A 16799-nucleotide genomic window follows, 5' to 3' on the forward strand; every position below is an offset into this window, starting at 1 on the left:
ATGTCACATGTCCTGACACATATAAAGACATAAATATATCACAAAGTAGACCATGACTTGCTTTTCATCAAAGTCAATAGTCACAATGCATAGAACTCCAAAAAAAAAAACCTCTACTATGTCTGCAAGCTATTTGAGTTGATGCATTCCCCCCAAAGTCATATGAGAGAACTCCAATTAATGAGAATTATAGAACCAGCTCGATAGTGATATGAAGAGTATGCAGGTGCTTTAGCTGATGCATCAAGAGGACACTTAGCAGAAACAATACAATAATTGATTAAAGAAAGAAACATAATATTAAATTATAAGATCCTTACAAAGTCCTATAAAATACTGCATAGCCAATTAATTTACACAAACATCTCAATCTACCGTGAAATCTTGTGCCTGCATGCGCAAAGATTTTCTCTGCTACCATAACCAACCCTTTCTTCCTTCCTCGTTTCATCTAAAAATATGTCCATCACCAAATCAAGAACAGAAAACTGATACATCAAATCCTCACTGATTAAGTAAATTAATGCACAATACAAAGTGGTAGGGTGAATTAACCGAAAACCCGTAAAATTCTTTTCCATTATACACCATATAACATTTTTTTTTTCTTTTGGGGTTCAAATCCTAAGCAAAAATATGCTTAGTTCAGGCCCTCCATTCCCATCAGGGTTCATCATGTAGAAAGCTTCCGAGTCACGGCTCCCCACAACTCTTTCAAACCTGGCCCTCATGTACAGCAACTCCCCCTCCGAAGCACTGGCTTTCCGGCCATCCTCCATCAACGGAATAACTCCGGCACCAACCGACACGCTCTGTATGGTGTTAAGCACGTGCCAATCGGAGTCCGAACACGCGCGTGTGAGCGCGTAGCCACATTTTCTACCATTACAGTACATAGTCCACATTGGTTCACTAACCAGCTTGGTGGACCGGCCACGGGAGGGTACGGTTTTCTCGCACTCCAGCGCGATTCGCACTAACCCGGATGACATCTCCTTCACTAAAGTTGCAGTTGAGACCGCTAGTTCGATTATAGAAACCGGTTCTGATCTGGGATTTTCTTGAACTGCGAAGCTAACGTGGCCTCTCCGGTGGCCAAACAACGTTCCCGTGACTTTCCGGCCTAATGAAGGCGTGATCGACAGTTGGGTAGGGATGTTAAGCCATCTGCACGTGGGGAGGATAGCTGGGAAGGAGATTATGTTGAGGAATGACCTAAGAAGAGTTGACAATCCATAACGGGCTTTGTTGAAACGTTGGAAAGAGATAGGGGAGCCACCTCTTCGGACGAGGGATCGATCGGAGAATTCTTCAGAAGGATCAGGGACGAAAGATGATGACCTTAAGTAGTTTGTGGGAATAATGTCTTGTGTACTTCTGCAGCTGCTGGTTCTTGGTAGGGTGTTGACAGCCATTACTTGTCTATTTTTCATGGTTACTGCAGGAAGAATATGGAAAGGCAGAAAGGCAAATTTTTGTGTACAATTTTCTCGACAAATGTGGAGGAAAAACTTTTGGGAGGAATTTAGGGAAAAGGGAGATAAAAATTTGAGCTTTTGTTAAATTTTTGTTATGAAGACAAAACAGAAAAAGAAAGGAAAAAGTGGAAGAGGCCGACAAGGGTGATTATAGTGTTTGAGAGGTGGGAAATATAAAGGGGAACCATGGAGGGTTGTGGTGGTGGTGATGATGCTGATCATTTCATACAGTCATGCCTTATATTTATACTTGCTTTTATACACAGTTACACGCATAAAATAATGCTATTGATTTGTTAATTTATGATTACATGGTCCTGCTAAGCATCATAAGACTTGCACGTGCAGACTTTGAATCATGAATGACTAAGTTTTAACTCCTAGCGTATAATGATGATGCAAAAACTAAGATTGACGTATGTAAATCAAGTTTCTTTAGGTTCCTTTCCTCTATATTATGATATATTAAGTTATAAAAATGTTATCGTTATTCTAAAAAATATATATAAATTAAGTTTCTCTTGAAACTTGAGATTTTTTTATTTGATTTTCAAGCCTTTTCTTTTTTTTGAACCTTGTTGTAAGGCTTGTAGTCTATTCTAGAATAAAAAACAAAAGGAATATGAATCCAATTGGAGCTAAATAACTCTAACAAAAAGCGAAAAATTAAAGTGAAAAGGGGCACAATAACAAGAACAAAAAAAAAAAAACAAGATGACGTAAAAATAACCTAAAACAGAAAAGAGAGAGATCAAATAAAGTTTGATCAAGTTTTAACTCCTAGGATATAATTACAATGTTGCCAAATAAATTGACATATATAAATCAAGTTTGTTTTCTTTGAAATGTGTAAATCGAGATAGAATTAAATAAATCTCCAAAAAGCAGGAAATTTATGATGCAGAACGAGATCAGAGCATGTCCGGCCTCAAGACCAGCTTCAAGTCCGGCCCTGGATTTCATCGTGCGTAGCTTCAGCGATAAATAGGGATATATAATTTTTCTATTTTAATTGTATTTCTTTTTCTTTTTAGTTTAGAATTTATCACCTATAAATAGGGACATACCTAGGGCTTATTTTATCAGACTTTTGACAAATTATTATCAAACTTTAACGCTTTTGTGTTGGATTAATTCATATTTTTGAGTGCGCTCAAGTGGAGATTCTTTTAAAATCTTGTTTGGGTTTTGGATTGAATCCTATTTTTCTTTAGTAAGTTGATCGTATATCATCCTTGATTTATTTATCGTGAAGGGCATTCGTGTAACCCCTTCATCATATCATGTTTTTGTGCTGCGTTAGATGATATCAGAAGAAGTTTCTCCCGCGACAACCATTGATGGACATCACCATCCCTTGGATCGCGAAGAAGAGGGTGATTGTACCTGGAGAGTTGCTCACGACCGCACCCTTATTCATTGCGGTCCGCATCAACCTCATCGATAGACAGACTATGAGTCATAATTTCAAATGAAGAAACTTTGGGAAATTTTAATGGATTAAACCCTAATCCTAGGGAGAACTTTCATTAAAACCTAGAGAAATCAATTATTTCAAACCAGGAGAATTCTTACTAAAGTTTTTAATTTAGTGATTGACAATGGTGGCTCTTCAAATACTGTTTCTAAAAAATTTGTTGATCAATTAAAATTATCTGTTAAAGAGCATTAGAAACCTAATAGGGTTAGTTATATACAAGGGGTTGAACTTGTTGAGGATAGGGTTAGTTGGGTACAAGAAGTTGAACTTGTTGAGGTAATTGCAAAAAATGTTGTGTTCCACTTTCTATTGGTAAATATTACGATGAGTAAGTCTGTGATATTATGGATCTAGATGCCTGTCACTTGTTGCTTGGTAAGCTTTGGCGGTATGATGTAAATACAACAGATAGTGGATGTGATAATATTTATCTTTTTGTCAAATATGGCAAAAATATTGTCCTCATGCCATTGAAGCCGAGCTCAGAATCTAAATCCGGTCAGTTGATTGCAGCTAATTTGTTACCTGCACATTTGGATTGTAATTTAAATATAAGTATAAAGGAAGTTGAAGGTGCCAAGGCAGTAAAATGAGGTTCCTAATTCAATCGAAGAACCCCAAGTAAAGGCACTTGGGATTCTAAATGATGAAAATAAAAGACCTTTTTAGGGAGGTTGAAATCAATCAAGTTCCTCCAATTGCAAATCCACCACCACCTTGTGAGTTATCCATCACACCCACGAAATCAATTGTCTTCTCGGGCCAAGAAAATATAAGTATTGGTGAAATGATTATGTTTGATAAATTTTTTCCTGTTGAATATTTTCTTGTGAAAATTGAGCATGAAGAGAGTTCCTCATCAACCAGGGGACAAATCATAAAATTTGTTTGGAGAATAGAGAAGATACTGAAGTTGTTGGATTTGAGATCTTCTCAGGATCGTATGCAGTTTCCTATGTTCATAACTAGTGCGAAAGTTTCGTCGCAAGCATCGATCTTACAAACTCTGAGGAAGGATTGTGGGATTATTTGTTCATATATGTGTAAAGAATTTCCTCCGGATTGATTTAGAATGAGATCATAGCATGTCCGGCCTCAAGATCGACTTCAAGCCTGGCCTTGGACTTCGTTGCGTGCAGCTTCGTGATTTTAGTCGTTTTCCTATTTTAGCTGTATTTTCTTTTCCTTTTTAGTTTAGAATTTGTCACCGGCTATACATGGGGGCATGTCTAGAGTTTATTTTATCAGACTTTTGACAATTATGATCAATCTCTAACACTTTTGTGTTTGATTAATTCTTGTTCTTGGATGCACTCAAGTGGAGATTCCTGTTGAATCTTGTTTTGTTTCTGGATTGAATCCCATTTTTCTTTGAGGAGTCGATCGTGTATTAGGTATTCGTGTAACCCCTTCATCATGTCACGTTTTTCTGTACCGTGTCAATTTGATTAGGAAGGGGAGCACAAGTCTTGTAAAATAATAATTAGCTTAGAAATTTAAGGTGCTATATCTTTTGGCATGCTTTAATTTAAAATTTTTTTTGATAAAGGTACTAAATTTATAGATTTTTTTATTCTGCATAAGTTGAAATTAAAAGGACTAAGCGTTGCCGGTCGTTGAGACCAATTAATAGAATAGCGAACGGTAAGGATTTCTTGTTCCATAATCATGATTGAGAAGCAGAGATGCTTCTTATGCAACCTCTCTCAAGAGGTCAAGGTCCTAATAATATATCCCTTTATCCTCTATCCGTAGTTTGATTGCTGCTTTATTCCTCTATCAATGGGTTTGATTTTTTTGCAATTGCATGTTGACCCTAGCAGCATTAAAAAAAGCCATTACGGCTAGGGGTAGTTAAGACGCGATTGTGACTCAAAATGGTCGGTAATGTAGGAGAGAAATACACTTTGACCTTGGCCATGCTTGACATTGAGAAGCTCACATTGGTCATGTGTGGGTGGAACTCATCGGCAATTACCATTGGACCAAATTTAAACTAGCCTCTCGAAAACGCATAAATTAAAGCCCTAATTCCCATTATTAACTATTTGATGAAGTAGGTGATTATTTTTTTTTTTTTTTTGGTCTTCAGATGACAAAGTTAATTGTAGTGAAGCACATTTTTTCCCATAAATTCAAATTTATTGTTGTCTTCAAATGAATTTAAGTATTTTTTTAAATTTTAGTGTAAGTGGAAGGTCTCCAATCAATCCTAAATTTTTCATTTACACTCGCTCCTTCTATGCTAACCAAATCATTCATCCTCGCTCGCTCCCTCCTCCTCCTGTACCATCCAAATCATTCGTCGTCCAGAAAATAATGGTAGAATTAAATAGCTTGTATACAGCATGAATGTCAATTCACATTTTCGACGCATTCTAAATTCTGCTCTAAGCACTTGGACTGCCTCCTTTCTATTGGGAACAACACATTATTCTTTCACAATCTTGTATACAAATACTAGCACTTCCCAAAAGAAATTTGAAGTTATAACCAATGGTATGATTTCAAAAACGTTGTTTATAAAAGCTTTAAAGTGAAAGTCTTGCCCAAGCTTGCATGAAGATTCTTTTTTGTGTAAATCTATTATATTTGCAGAAATTAGTGCAGCTGTAAAAGGTTGTAAAAAGAAGTGGTTTATACATTGACAATGAACTACAATTAACAAGATTAGCATAATTTGGTAAACTGAGTTTTGTTCTAATCTATTTTGAACAGTTAAACCAATTCGACATATGCACACTGGCCCTCTTATTTTTTTTCCAAAACTATGATCATTTGACATTATAAGGAGGAAATTTTAAGCTAATGAACAAGTAATGCTCCTACCCCACCTAGTACATGGGCTCCTATTTTTATTTTTTTTTCATTCTCCTCCATGATGTAAATAAAATTAACAAAGAAACCATATTAGTATATTAGGCTAGCTATAGCTAGGAGAAGAATCCTAAATCGTGGGAGTATAGTTGAAAGTGATATGAGGACGAGGGAAGACAAATGATTAATGTCAATGAAAAAATAATAGGACGATATAGACCACTTTGTCCCTATCTATTTGGAATGGTACACAAGGGCTTTTGGATTAATTTGATAATCACAATTAGTTTAAGTACCTATCATTAACTTATAGATTAGATAACAATAATGTTTTATATTTCGGCCGGTTCCAAACAGGGTTTTGCTGTTATAATATACCTTAATGAGATTGGTGGCCTAACCATCTTGACGGCTAGGATCATTTTACATTCTTTGCCACGCGGGCACCCAGGTAACCGCAATAGTCTGCACCGCTGGGTGACCAATAGACTAGTAATAATTAGTAAACCAATGCAAAGCTAATGCTAGAATGGTATCAAAAATCAAAACTACATATATCAAATATAATATGATTGTGACCAAAAAAAAAAAAAAAAAAAATCAAAGCCCAATTGGGTTCTGGAGGCAGTTTTTTTTTTTTTTTTTTCCCTTAGTTTCCATACCAGCCTAATTCAGCATCTCCTTCCCTTGTAGTGTAGGAGTAAGGATAGACTGCTAGTATATATATATATATATATATATATATATATATATATATATATAACCAATTCTTGAAATATAATGAATTAAAAATAGGTAAATTTGTTAAATTCTTGCATAACGTACAAATTCAACCATTTTAATTACAAAATCTTGCCACCACCTCTCCTGGTGGGGTGGGAGGTCAGGAGTTCAACCCTTGCCTCCCACCAAATTGTCTGTCCCTCATAGGCAACTCGGTTGGTCTCAACAAGCCTCCTTATGAGCTGGTGTCCAGTACCCACAAGGGTACGAGTCCTGTGGTTATCGTGTTCGGGGGGATGGGGCCTCTCCTTCCGGGCCGGAATGGAATTAGTCGGGCCTCGTAAGGATTGACCATGACACCCACTCCGTAAAAAAAAAAAAAATTACAATACCTTGTCCAAAATCAAAGCTAGAGATTTTGAATCATGTAATTCTAATATCATCCCAATAAATTAAATAACGAAATAAATAAAAAAAAAGCATGTGAACAACTAATTATTGAAGTAATGGTTAACTAGAATGATTAATTACCCCCCTTGACATATGTGGTTCAGCCCCTACTCTTTGATAGACGTACGCCAAGGCTTAGTTCTAACAAACCGTATTTAGAAAATAATTCATTTTAATTTCCCTAGGATGGCTATCTAAATTACCACATTGTATTTTTTCAATCGGCGTGCACCTTAACCAGAATTTTTTTTTGAAGCCAACTTAACCAGATTCCATTTTCATGTCTTTGTTAAACCAATATGAAGTTCAAATCTCTTCATTATGTTAAGACATTCATTTTAGTTGCAATGATCTTCATATGACAAAAAAAAAAGAAGGAATTATTAATAGCGTCTTCAATTGAATAATTCCTTATACATACATTTTAGCTTGTATATGGAATTGAAGAGAACTTGTTTATCATGTAAGTAATTTCAGCAAACAAATGAACAAAATTATATTATCAAGAGAGTAATGCTGAAGGTGGCTGTAGATTAAAGTAAAGACCTCATGCTATCTTTAAAATGTACAATTTTTGGATATCCTTGGAATCTTAGTATCACAACAATGCCCAGAAATCTATAAAAGAAAATTTTAAAAATTCTAATTAACCGCATTAGGAAAATTCTAAGTATAGATGCAATAGTATTCATTGATTTTTTTTCTTAACTTTGAACTCGTCTTACTCATAATTTTCTTGTTTTTGAGTTCCTCAGAAATTTTTTATTTATATACATTTCAATATTCCTTTAAAATATAGCAGTTTTGCAAAGTCAATTCCTTTTGGCAGTACCAAAATTTTTTCTTCTGATAGAATAATAATGCATAGGACAACATGTGTGAGGAAAAGACGATTAACGAAGTACCTAGCGCTTTCAGAAAAGGCTCTTCTTTTTTGGAAAAAAAAAAAGCGTTTTATTTTTTCTTCCCAATTGACTACAATCAAGTAGTATATAACTACAAAAAAATTTAATGTCTAGGATTATAGGAATCTGATTTCTTCAACAAAGACTCAATCCTCTCTTTATCTTTTCCTCAACCGGCAATTAAGATTTCCCCAGCCCCAGGCCTTCTGGAGAATGAAAAATATTTCATATACCTAAGTTGGGTATGACTCAAAACCTTCGAATACTTAAAATTTATTGAGACCATTTATTTTGGTAAAAAAAAATACATTGAGACCTTGATCTATACAATTAGCGTTTGTAATAGAATAGAATGTCACCTTCGGTCCTCCATGACCAACGTATAATATATACATTTATGTGTAACAGAACAGGATACGTTTGTGGCTCAGGCTTTTAAAGCTGTCCACCCGTTAATATCACCGTTGACGTTGAGATCCCATTTTGATGGTGTTAATGAAGTCAATGGTATCATAATGAAAACAAAATTAAGCAGACAAAGTGATGTAATACTTAATAGCATAATTATTAAACCCAACTCGGAAGGGAACCCGACGAACGAGGTGGGTCAACAGGTTACTGGTTCAACCAGTGGGTGAGTGGTTGAACCGATGGATCACTAATTATATTTCATAATTTTTGATATAAGGTCTATGATGTAATACTTAATAGGCTTAGAACATGTTAGATCAAGTGTTGCATACCAAGAAAATGAAGATTGACCTATTTTTTAATCGACCAAATTAGTAGCTACCTTATCAATCATCCCATATAATATAATCCTGCAGAGTAATTTCTGCCATGAAAATCAATTTCTAATGTTGAATGATAAGATAACCTGTTTAATGGAAATAGGAGTAAGAGTAAAATGTTTGATTTAGTTCAAGATATTTATGCTGGTATTTAATTAATCTCAATTTGCACGGTTAATTGCCCCTTCTAGTAATCATAATATACTACTACTTATGAAGCGGCCATTCAACGTCCAGAAGGGGTTTCAACCATCCTATCATCATCATAAGTAAATGTTCAGCTTAGAAGAGTCATAGATTTTATCATTGATAAACCTACTTTGGGTTTATCGACCAAAAGATAAGGTTTAATTTGCAGGGAAGAGCAAGGTGTCCAAAAACATGCCTTTCCAAATGCAGTATTTAAATGTTGAAGTCAATTAAAAGACTTGTTTTCCAGCATATATATCTAATCGTTTGCATGAAATTCATTGGCTTGAGCTCATCATCTGCTCGTGCAAGTTCATGCAACTTTGACCTTGAGCAAATACACAATCGCAATCCAAAGAGTTCTTGATATAGGAAAGTTTAACTAATATAAGAAAGCAACCGGCCTCCATATATTGAGCAAGATATAAAGGTAGGGCTACTCTAACACCGTTAGAGTCTCTGAATCATTGGATGTGGATTCAGTCTTTGGTTTTTTCCTTTTGTGACATATATCAACTGATAACCTGCAAAAGATAGGGTAAAGGACTAGAATTAATCCCAAAATAGTCACTCCAATTGTACAGACAACTAGCATAAATAAGGTAATAATATGCTTGTGCAAACTCCCACAGTCCACACCATTTTCCTTATATTGAGTGTGAAGAACGGCTCTTGTCCCTAACATTCTCAAAGAAAATTTGTCGGGGTGGGGTATTACTAAAGGAAGTTAATCATGGATTATCAATGAATCTAAAAGTGATTCAATCTGGATCGATGCCTGAGTAGTTAATGGGGATAGATTGTAAATTTGTTGGCATTATGTCTACGCTGGTTTAAATCTAGCTCGGCCCAATATTTTGCCCAATTCACCAATCCAATCTATCACAAGAGGGTATAACTCTCTATCTTTTATAAAGACTCGATGCGGAGATAAAAGAATAAAAATCTCCTCAATATCTCCTTTTTTGGCTGGGATTGTAGTTCAATTGGTCAGAGCACCGCCCTATCAAGGTAGAAGCTGCAGGATCGAGCCCCGTCTAAACTGATTTAGGATCCTTTGAAAACTAAAAAGTGTAAAATTTCTAAAATATAAGTTAAGAATGCAATGTGAGAATGAATGAAAAGATTAGAAATCCTTCCTACATTTTAATAAATGGTAATCAGTTGCTTTGGAGGTCCAAATTCAACTTATCCATTCATGTATTTTAGTGTATGATAAAATTCTTTCATTTTTTTTTTGACACATAATCATGATAGCAAAAAATTGTGTATTATGCTAAAATAACCAGTGGTGTATCCACTGGACAAATGATGCTATAGTTTGCCTCAACTACAATTTATATTATCTAACAGGCAAACACGCTGAAATATTGCAAAAACCAATTTCATGAATTTTTCTAACAAAGTCAAATTAGGCTTTGAAATAATAGCAAATATTTTTTCTAAGAAGAAGAGAAGTCCAGTATATTTACCCCAAGCGCAATGAAGTGTCTGAATTTCCATCTTTCTCTGATCTGCAGTCACAGACTGTGCTTGAGCATACACCAGAATTCTTCCTCCCAAGTTGACCATTTTCTCGATACAACCTTAAGCGATACTCCTCAACCTACATGTTGCAAATACGAAATTAATTAAACCCCAAAACCTTTAATTAGTGTCATATACAAGAGTAATGCCACTAATTCTTTAACACTTTTTTTTAAAATCCTACCTGTTCACGAAGAGCTTCATTTTCTAGCACAACCTTCTGTTCCTACCATCCACATTCAAAAGAAAAAGGGAAAAGAAAAGAGAAGAATGGAAAAATGAAATCCATTATTAGCGAAATAATATTTGTCGTTTTATTGAATAAACCAAGTAACGTACAATTTAAGAGATAGGTCTTCAAAAAGGCACTGCTATAACAAAATTCTTGCAGATGAATTAACTGAGTGCATTCTCAATGGAAAAAGAATTCTAAAAATATGATAATGTAGGTTCAACATGCTCAAATATGGAATACGGGGGCAACCAGGAAAGTGCTACATCAAAATAATGCCCTCTGCCTTTTATATATCCATATCCACCTATTAAGTGGTTGAAAGGAATATATTCTTTTTTTTTTTTGGGTGTTAACATTTTGTGGGAAGTTGCCAAGACTTATAGAGTGCAAAATGCACAAAAAAGTGTAGCACTTGCTTTCTGTTTTTCCCTGCCTCATGAACAAAGAGTGTACCTGCAATTTGGATTTTTCAAGCTGCTCCAGCAAGACCTGCTCCTGCAATACAAAGGAAACCTTGATCAACGCCATCAGACGAGATTGTTTCCTAACCAGTCCAATTATCAAGAATTGCCTAGAATTGTGGACATTCTTGATGTAGGCACGTTGCCAAAACTCAAGATCCATGCCTTCGAGAAATACCTTCCTGTCCTTAACAGCTAATATCCCTTCATGCAACTGATGCTCCAGGTGCTGCAACTCCTGAAAATTCAGCCCTCCAAGTTCCTTGCCCGTCATTTGACTGGAAAAATCCAAGTGATAAGAATGAGCATCCCAACTCCTGTGCATATAGGAAAATGTACCCATATTTTTCTATGTTTTGCAGGCCCCCCCCCCCTGCCCCTCACCTTTGTTATACAGATTCCTGAGATTATAGTGGTCTGTTGGTTTATGTCAAGAATGAATTATGTATGTGAAAGAGATCTTACTGTGTAACATTGTACCAATATTTGCTAAACAAACAGGTCCAATCAAACTTTTTTTTGAGTGAAAATTTTTCTTTTCATTATTGTGTTTGTTTAGATGATCTTGAAGTTTATAGATGATTAATTGGTTTATATTGTTTTCAGAAGAATTGTACCATTTTGAACTTAGATGCATCAAAAGCAGAGGCTTACCGCTGCACCAACTGTAGCTTCGCAATTTCAGATTTCAAAGCATCTGCCTGAGGCTGCGGTTCATTCTAGGATATAACAAAGAAGAAGCAGATCGTGTTAGTCACATCCCATTTGTTTATGAGCTTAAATTATGCAGTTTCTCAATATTAAGAGCTAAGAGAGCTTTTTAAAATACCTAAAACCTTCGAAGAATGCCTTGCCACTTTAAGGCATCATGGTGAATTCAAGGATTTTTAACTAGTAATAACTATTAATTTTGAACTTGTAAAGTTGAATAATTTTACATGTTGAGTCGAACTATAGTAACTACTTATATTACTATTGTTTAGACTTGAATCCTCTATCTCACTTCTTGTACTAATCTCTATTCCTTTACTATTTTTTCGCCACATGTTATACTACATGGTATGTTGACAATAACCGCAATAGTAATATGTAGAATAAGAGAGTAAAAGCAGATAATCTAAAACCCATTTTTTTTACTACAATTATCAAGTACATCTAAAACAAAGAAATACATAGCACTATTTAAGAGGTATTGGCAAATCATAAGTGCAATATTTACCTCTGTTTTATTCTCCATTGTAATAAGCTTTGAAGATTCTGGATTGGTGTTGTACCTCGCAAGAATTTGCTCCATGCTTCGAAACAAAACACAAATGCATGTAAGAAGAGCAGGTGAAAATTTTATTTAATAACCACTAATCCTAAATATCAGGCAGTCCAAAATACATAAAAAGAAAAAGAATTTACCATTTACTTTTCTACCAGTATTGCTTTTGCTTCAAGAATTTTGTTATTTCTTTCTTTGAGTTTGTTTTGTTTAATCAAGAAACCTTTAATCTCGTGCAAGAAATTTGGCGGAAAGAAAATTAAGAAATGATTCGTTGTGGCCCAGAATTCGTAATCTCGCATGCGGGCAACGAGGGCCCACACTCAGTTTCTGTCTCTGTTGCTTGGGTCAAAGGGTTGGGCCAGAACAAGGTTAGTCACAACTTTTTTTTTTTTTTTCACTCTGGGAGTGGTTAACTGGCCCATCCCATTTTTCAGTATGTTGTCCAATTGGATGTCCATGTTGGCCATGTAAATTCTTTCCTCGAAATTCCTAAATTTCAAAGTTTATAGATAATTTTCTTATTTCCAAAAAAAAAAGAGATAATTTTCTTGGTCAATAATTGTGGGCTAGTCTAGACTAAATTTAATGAAACTAGGAATGCTTTTGTTAAGGCATTTCGATTTCATTAGATAATTAATTGAGCTTCAACGGATCCTTTATCTATGTTGTGTACTTGGCCCTTTTTGTTATTTTTTTTTTACCTTTTGACAAAAATGGGAGAGAAAAAGATGTACAAAAGTAATTTTCAAAGTCTGTATTTGCATTAGTTTTCTCGACCAATGAGAGTTTAGCCAAACTTTTTGTCAATAGGTTTGGTTGACTTAGTTGGACTGCGTGCTTTTCTCTTAATAGGGATTAGGAACTAGGAAGAGTATAAAGTATTGTCACAACACTTCTTTTTTTTTTTTTTTTTTTTTTTAGAGCGAGATTCCAAGTTTTCTAATGTCCCTATCAATTCAACTTATGACCAAAAGAATAAATTAAGAGGCCTATATGTGTCCTAACTTTCAATAGCTTGTTGTTTGTAGGAGGATAGTAGTTGAATAATTGATTTACTCTTAAAAAAAAAAAGGCAGTGCTTTCTAGAAATTTAAATTTACCTAAGTATTTTTTGAGATTTATCAACAGCTTGAAATATTTGGTTTTATATTTACACATGGTAATATTTACGCACGGTAATTTACTACAAAAAGAAAAATCAACAGCTTGAAATGAATCCAAATTTGGATGTAGCAAAAATCGCACTTGCTACTTATTTTCTTAAATATGACATAAGGGAAGAAAAGTCAATAGGTTAATAACCATTCCTCTGTAGGCAGAAAGAGGAAGAAAAGAAAATGTTGAAAACTGATTCATGCCTCAGCAAAAAAAAATGAAAAAATTAATGCATATGAATTGACAAGTTTACTTGAGCAGCAAGGTTTATATCTCAAGAAAAAAAAAACATAGAACAGCCGCCATCTATAAGTACAAAAGACCATTCTCTAGAGTATTGCATTTTCTTTATTTTTTTTTTCTATAACAAACAAAAGATAAGGAAACTGACGTTTCTATCCAAATATATTGAATCTGAAAATATTACTGTTTTATCACTCCTTTAAGCCTTCTTTTTTTTTTTTTTTTGTTTCATTTCCATTGGAGAGTTGGGCTTAGAGGATATGTTAATTCACAGCCATAAAAGGTCCAAAAATCTGGTTCTGTGTATATTCAAGAAAATTTTAATTCACAGAATATATATAAAAAAAAAACCCAAAAATATCAGATAAAAAAGAAAAGAAGAAGAAATGAAATCAAGGCAAGAAGGCTTATGATCAAGATCACAAACATACCGAGTACTGGCAAATTCATAAAGCTTTCCAGTGCTGGAGAAAACTATAACGCCAACCTCTGCATCGCACAAAATAGCCAACTCCTTAGCCTTCTTCAGTAAGCCGGCGCGGCGTTTTGAGAAGGTGACTTGCCTGCTGTTGACGTTCTCAATTTTCTTGATCTCAATTTTTCCCCTCCCCATTTTCTCTTATTCGTTGGAGATTCTTTTCCCTATGATATCAAGAGGGATTGTTTACTATGGTTTTCTTGAATATGATATATAGAGATAGCCATGTGTGTATATATAGATTGTAGCTTTTGGAGAATTCAGTGGGGTTTATGTCATAGCTTTCTTTGGTAAGTCTCAATTACACAGGTCCAATGGTGGAAAGTGTAACCAAATATAGAAGAAAATATAGAAAGGAAATTATGAGTTTACTAATTCAAGCAAACACCTTAATGTGGTATTTTGCATTTACCTTTTGGAGGGGACTTTACCATTTTGGGAACATTGTCAATAAAATGGAACGTTTAGTATAGCATGAGGATACGAGACGTGTCTTTATCTATCACTCTTTTTGCTTTGTGTGGGAAAAAAAAAAAAGAGAGATGGGGTGTGGAGTTAGGAAATTGAGGAGTTAAAAATGAAATGAAACGTGCACTATATTGGATGTTTCCATTGAGGAATTGGAATGGAATGGTTTACTTTTTATATGTGCTATATTAACATTTGAATGGACATTTGTAAAAGTGGGCTTAGCCAAGAAATGGAAAATAAGCAAAAGGGAGAAAGAAAGAAACTACTTTTCATATGTTCGTTTTTAACATTTGATTGGACATTTGTAAAAGTGAGCTTAGCCAAGAAAGGGAAAATAAGCAAAAGGAGGAAAAGCAATAAACAAAGATAGAAAGATAGTAATCGATAACCGTAACCTATGGATAGCAAATTTGGGTTGAACTCATGTCTAGCTATCTATTTCTATTGCTGGTAATTCTTCTTGATAGTTCAATATATTAGACGTTACATTCTCAAATTGAAGGTCTTAGCTTTCAATTTGATCGGCCCAAACTAATATCTACTCTCCTGTAAAGTTTACTATATGAAGCACAATTGAAAGCAGACGACATCAATTTGCACATCACAAATTTTACTGATAAACTTTTTGCATGGAACTGCAATATGCTATGAACTAGAAAATTTAAAAATAAAAAGTGTGTGTGTGTCATATTAATTGAATAATCCTTTTAATGCTTTTCTCCCTGGTTATTCATTTGAAGGCTCTCATAACTTTGATTCGATTCTATTATTTTAACTTGTTTTCATTGCTTTTTTTTTTTGCACTTTTTGTTTTAATTCCTTTGGACATGGTAAAACAAAAATGTTGCTCAATCTAATTTGATTTGTAACAAAGCCTTCCTTTTATTTGGTTGTTTTGGCCATCTAGAATGTTACGGTTATCGTGTGGTTGTTAATGGGACATCAAGAACAATAGTTAAGGCAAATCACTATATTTTACTTGTACAAACATTTGCCTATTCAGCTCATATTGAGAAGACTTATCCTTTATATGAAAGCTAAGGACAGCTGACTTCATTTTTTTTCTTTTTTCTAAATTCAAGATGATTATTCATGTTTCTAAGTATAAATATTTTCGACATTAAAGGAAACCATTTGAGAAATTTCATATAATGTATTTATCAAAAAAGAATGCGATAATATGAAATTTTGTGATGATGTATATATTTTGAAGACATATCGGTAGTCATATATATTGTACAAATTCAATAAGTATAAATTTTTGACAAATAAATAAGGATTATTCTTGTACACGACGACAATATATATATTACTATTTTTGGATGTATATCACATATGCAAAAAAAAAAAATTCAAATTTGATGTGGGATTAAGTGGCATGCAATCAAGGGTACTAATGTATATGCTATCAATATACAATGTCAATTCAAATATAATTCATAGTAAAACAACACGAGACATAGGAATAGACATATATAGCATTTGTGTAGAGATTAATTCATAGTAAAACAACACGAGACATAGGAATAGACATATATAGCATTTGTGTAGAGATTAATTTCAAGCATTTATATATTTTGGAATTGTCTGCCGCGCTTATAAGTGTGGCTTATTTTTCCATCATTTCATTTAAGAGCAAATTATTCGGATGGCTACTAAACTTTTGCAATCGTTGAGTTTTGATCACTGAACTATTAAAAGTCTAGTTTTGACCACTGAAATATATAAAGCTAAGACTCGAGGCCATTCCGTTAGATTTAGTCGTTAAGTATGCCAGATCTAAGTATCGGCATAATTCTCAAGACAAAAAAAGGGCAATTTAGGAAGTTCAAGAGGAAACATTATTCAAGGGACAATTCAAAAAGTTCATCGGGAAGAACAACTTTGTAGACAAATCTAGTATTCCCCCTACCAAACTCATTGAACTCCTTGAAACCATTGGTGGCATCCTTCAGTTCTGAAAGCCGGAACACTTGGGCAATCCCAAGACATTGGACCACACACGAAAGAGGATTTGGATCACCATTGACTTCAATCTCCTGCTCAGGTTTGCCAATGCAGGAAGCAAAATGTATCCTTTTTCCTCCTCCTTTTGCGGATGTGACGCGGGGTAAGAGGTATCAGCC

The 16799-nt window shown here is 34.4% G+C and overlaps 2 protein-coding genes across 3 annotated transcripts; both read right to left on the bottom strand.

Moving 5' to 3' along the window:
- Positions 1-280: 280 nt before the first annotated feature.
- Positions 281-1711, bottom strand: LOC113692369 (protein MIZU-KUSSEI 1-like). The gene has a single exon (XM_027210764.2). It carries the CDS (start codon positions 1431-1433, stop codon positions 618-620), a length of 816 nt encoding a protein of 271 aa, XP_027066565.2. The 5' UTR covers positions 1434-1711; the 3' UTR covers positions 281-617.
- Positions 1712-9014: 7303 nt separating this feature from the next.
- LOC113694295 (MADS-box transcription factor 23-like) lies at positions 9015-14515 on the bottom strand. 2 transcript variants are annotated; one of them, XM_027213211.2, is made up of 8 exons: positions 14156-14515; positions 12276-12351; positions 11711-11775; positions 11235-11334; positions 11049-11090; positions 10545-10586; positions 10306-10439; positions 9015-9357 (listed from the first exon to the last, which is right to left on the bottom strand). In XM_027213211.2, exons 1-8 carry the CDS (start codon positions 14335-14337, stop codon positions 9270-9272), a joined length of 729 nt encoding a protein of 242 aa, XP_027069012.1. In that variant the 5' UTR covers positions 14338-14515; the 3' UTR covers positions 9015-9269. The 2 variants fall into 2 exon arrangements, with proteins under 2 accessions (XP_027069012.1, XP_027069013.1); XM_027213212.2 differs by having other exon boundaries at positions 10545-10580; positions 14156-14513.
- Between the last annotated feature and the right edge of the window lie 2284 nt (positions 14516-16799).

The sequence above is a fragment of the Coffea arabica genome, chromosome 6c, assembly GCF_036785885.1.
Source record: "Coffea arabica cultivar ET-39 chromosome 6c, Coffea Arabica ET-39 HiFi, whole genome shotgun sequence".
NCBI classification, from domain to species: domain Eukaryota; kingdom Viridiplantae; phylum Streptophyta; class Magnoliopsida; order Gentianales; family Rubiaceae; genus Coffea; species Coffea arabica.

Coding starts and splice junctions, on each gene's coding strand:
- LOC113692369 (XM_027210764.2), bottom strand. CDS start 1,433: ATGAAAAATAGACAAGTAATGGCTGTCAACACCCTACCAAGAACCAGC.
- LOC113694295 (XM_027213211.2), bottom strand. CDS start 14,337: ATGGGGAGGGGAAAAATTGAGATCAAGAAAATTGAGAACGTCAACAGC. Junction 11,776..12,275: donor CAATGGAGAATAAAACAGAG/GTAAATATTGCA, acceptor GTTATATCCTAG/AATGAACCGCAGCCTCAGGC. Junction 10,440..10,544: donor ATGAAGCTCTTCGTGAACAG/GTAGGATTTTAA, acceptor TGCAACATGTAG/GTTGAGGAGTATCGCTTAAG.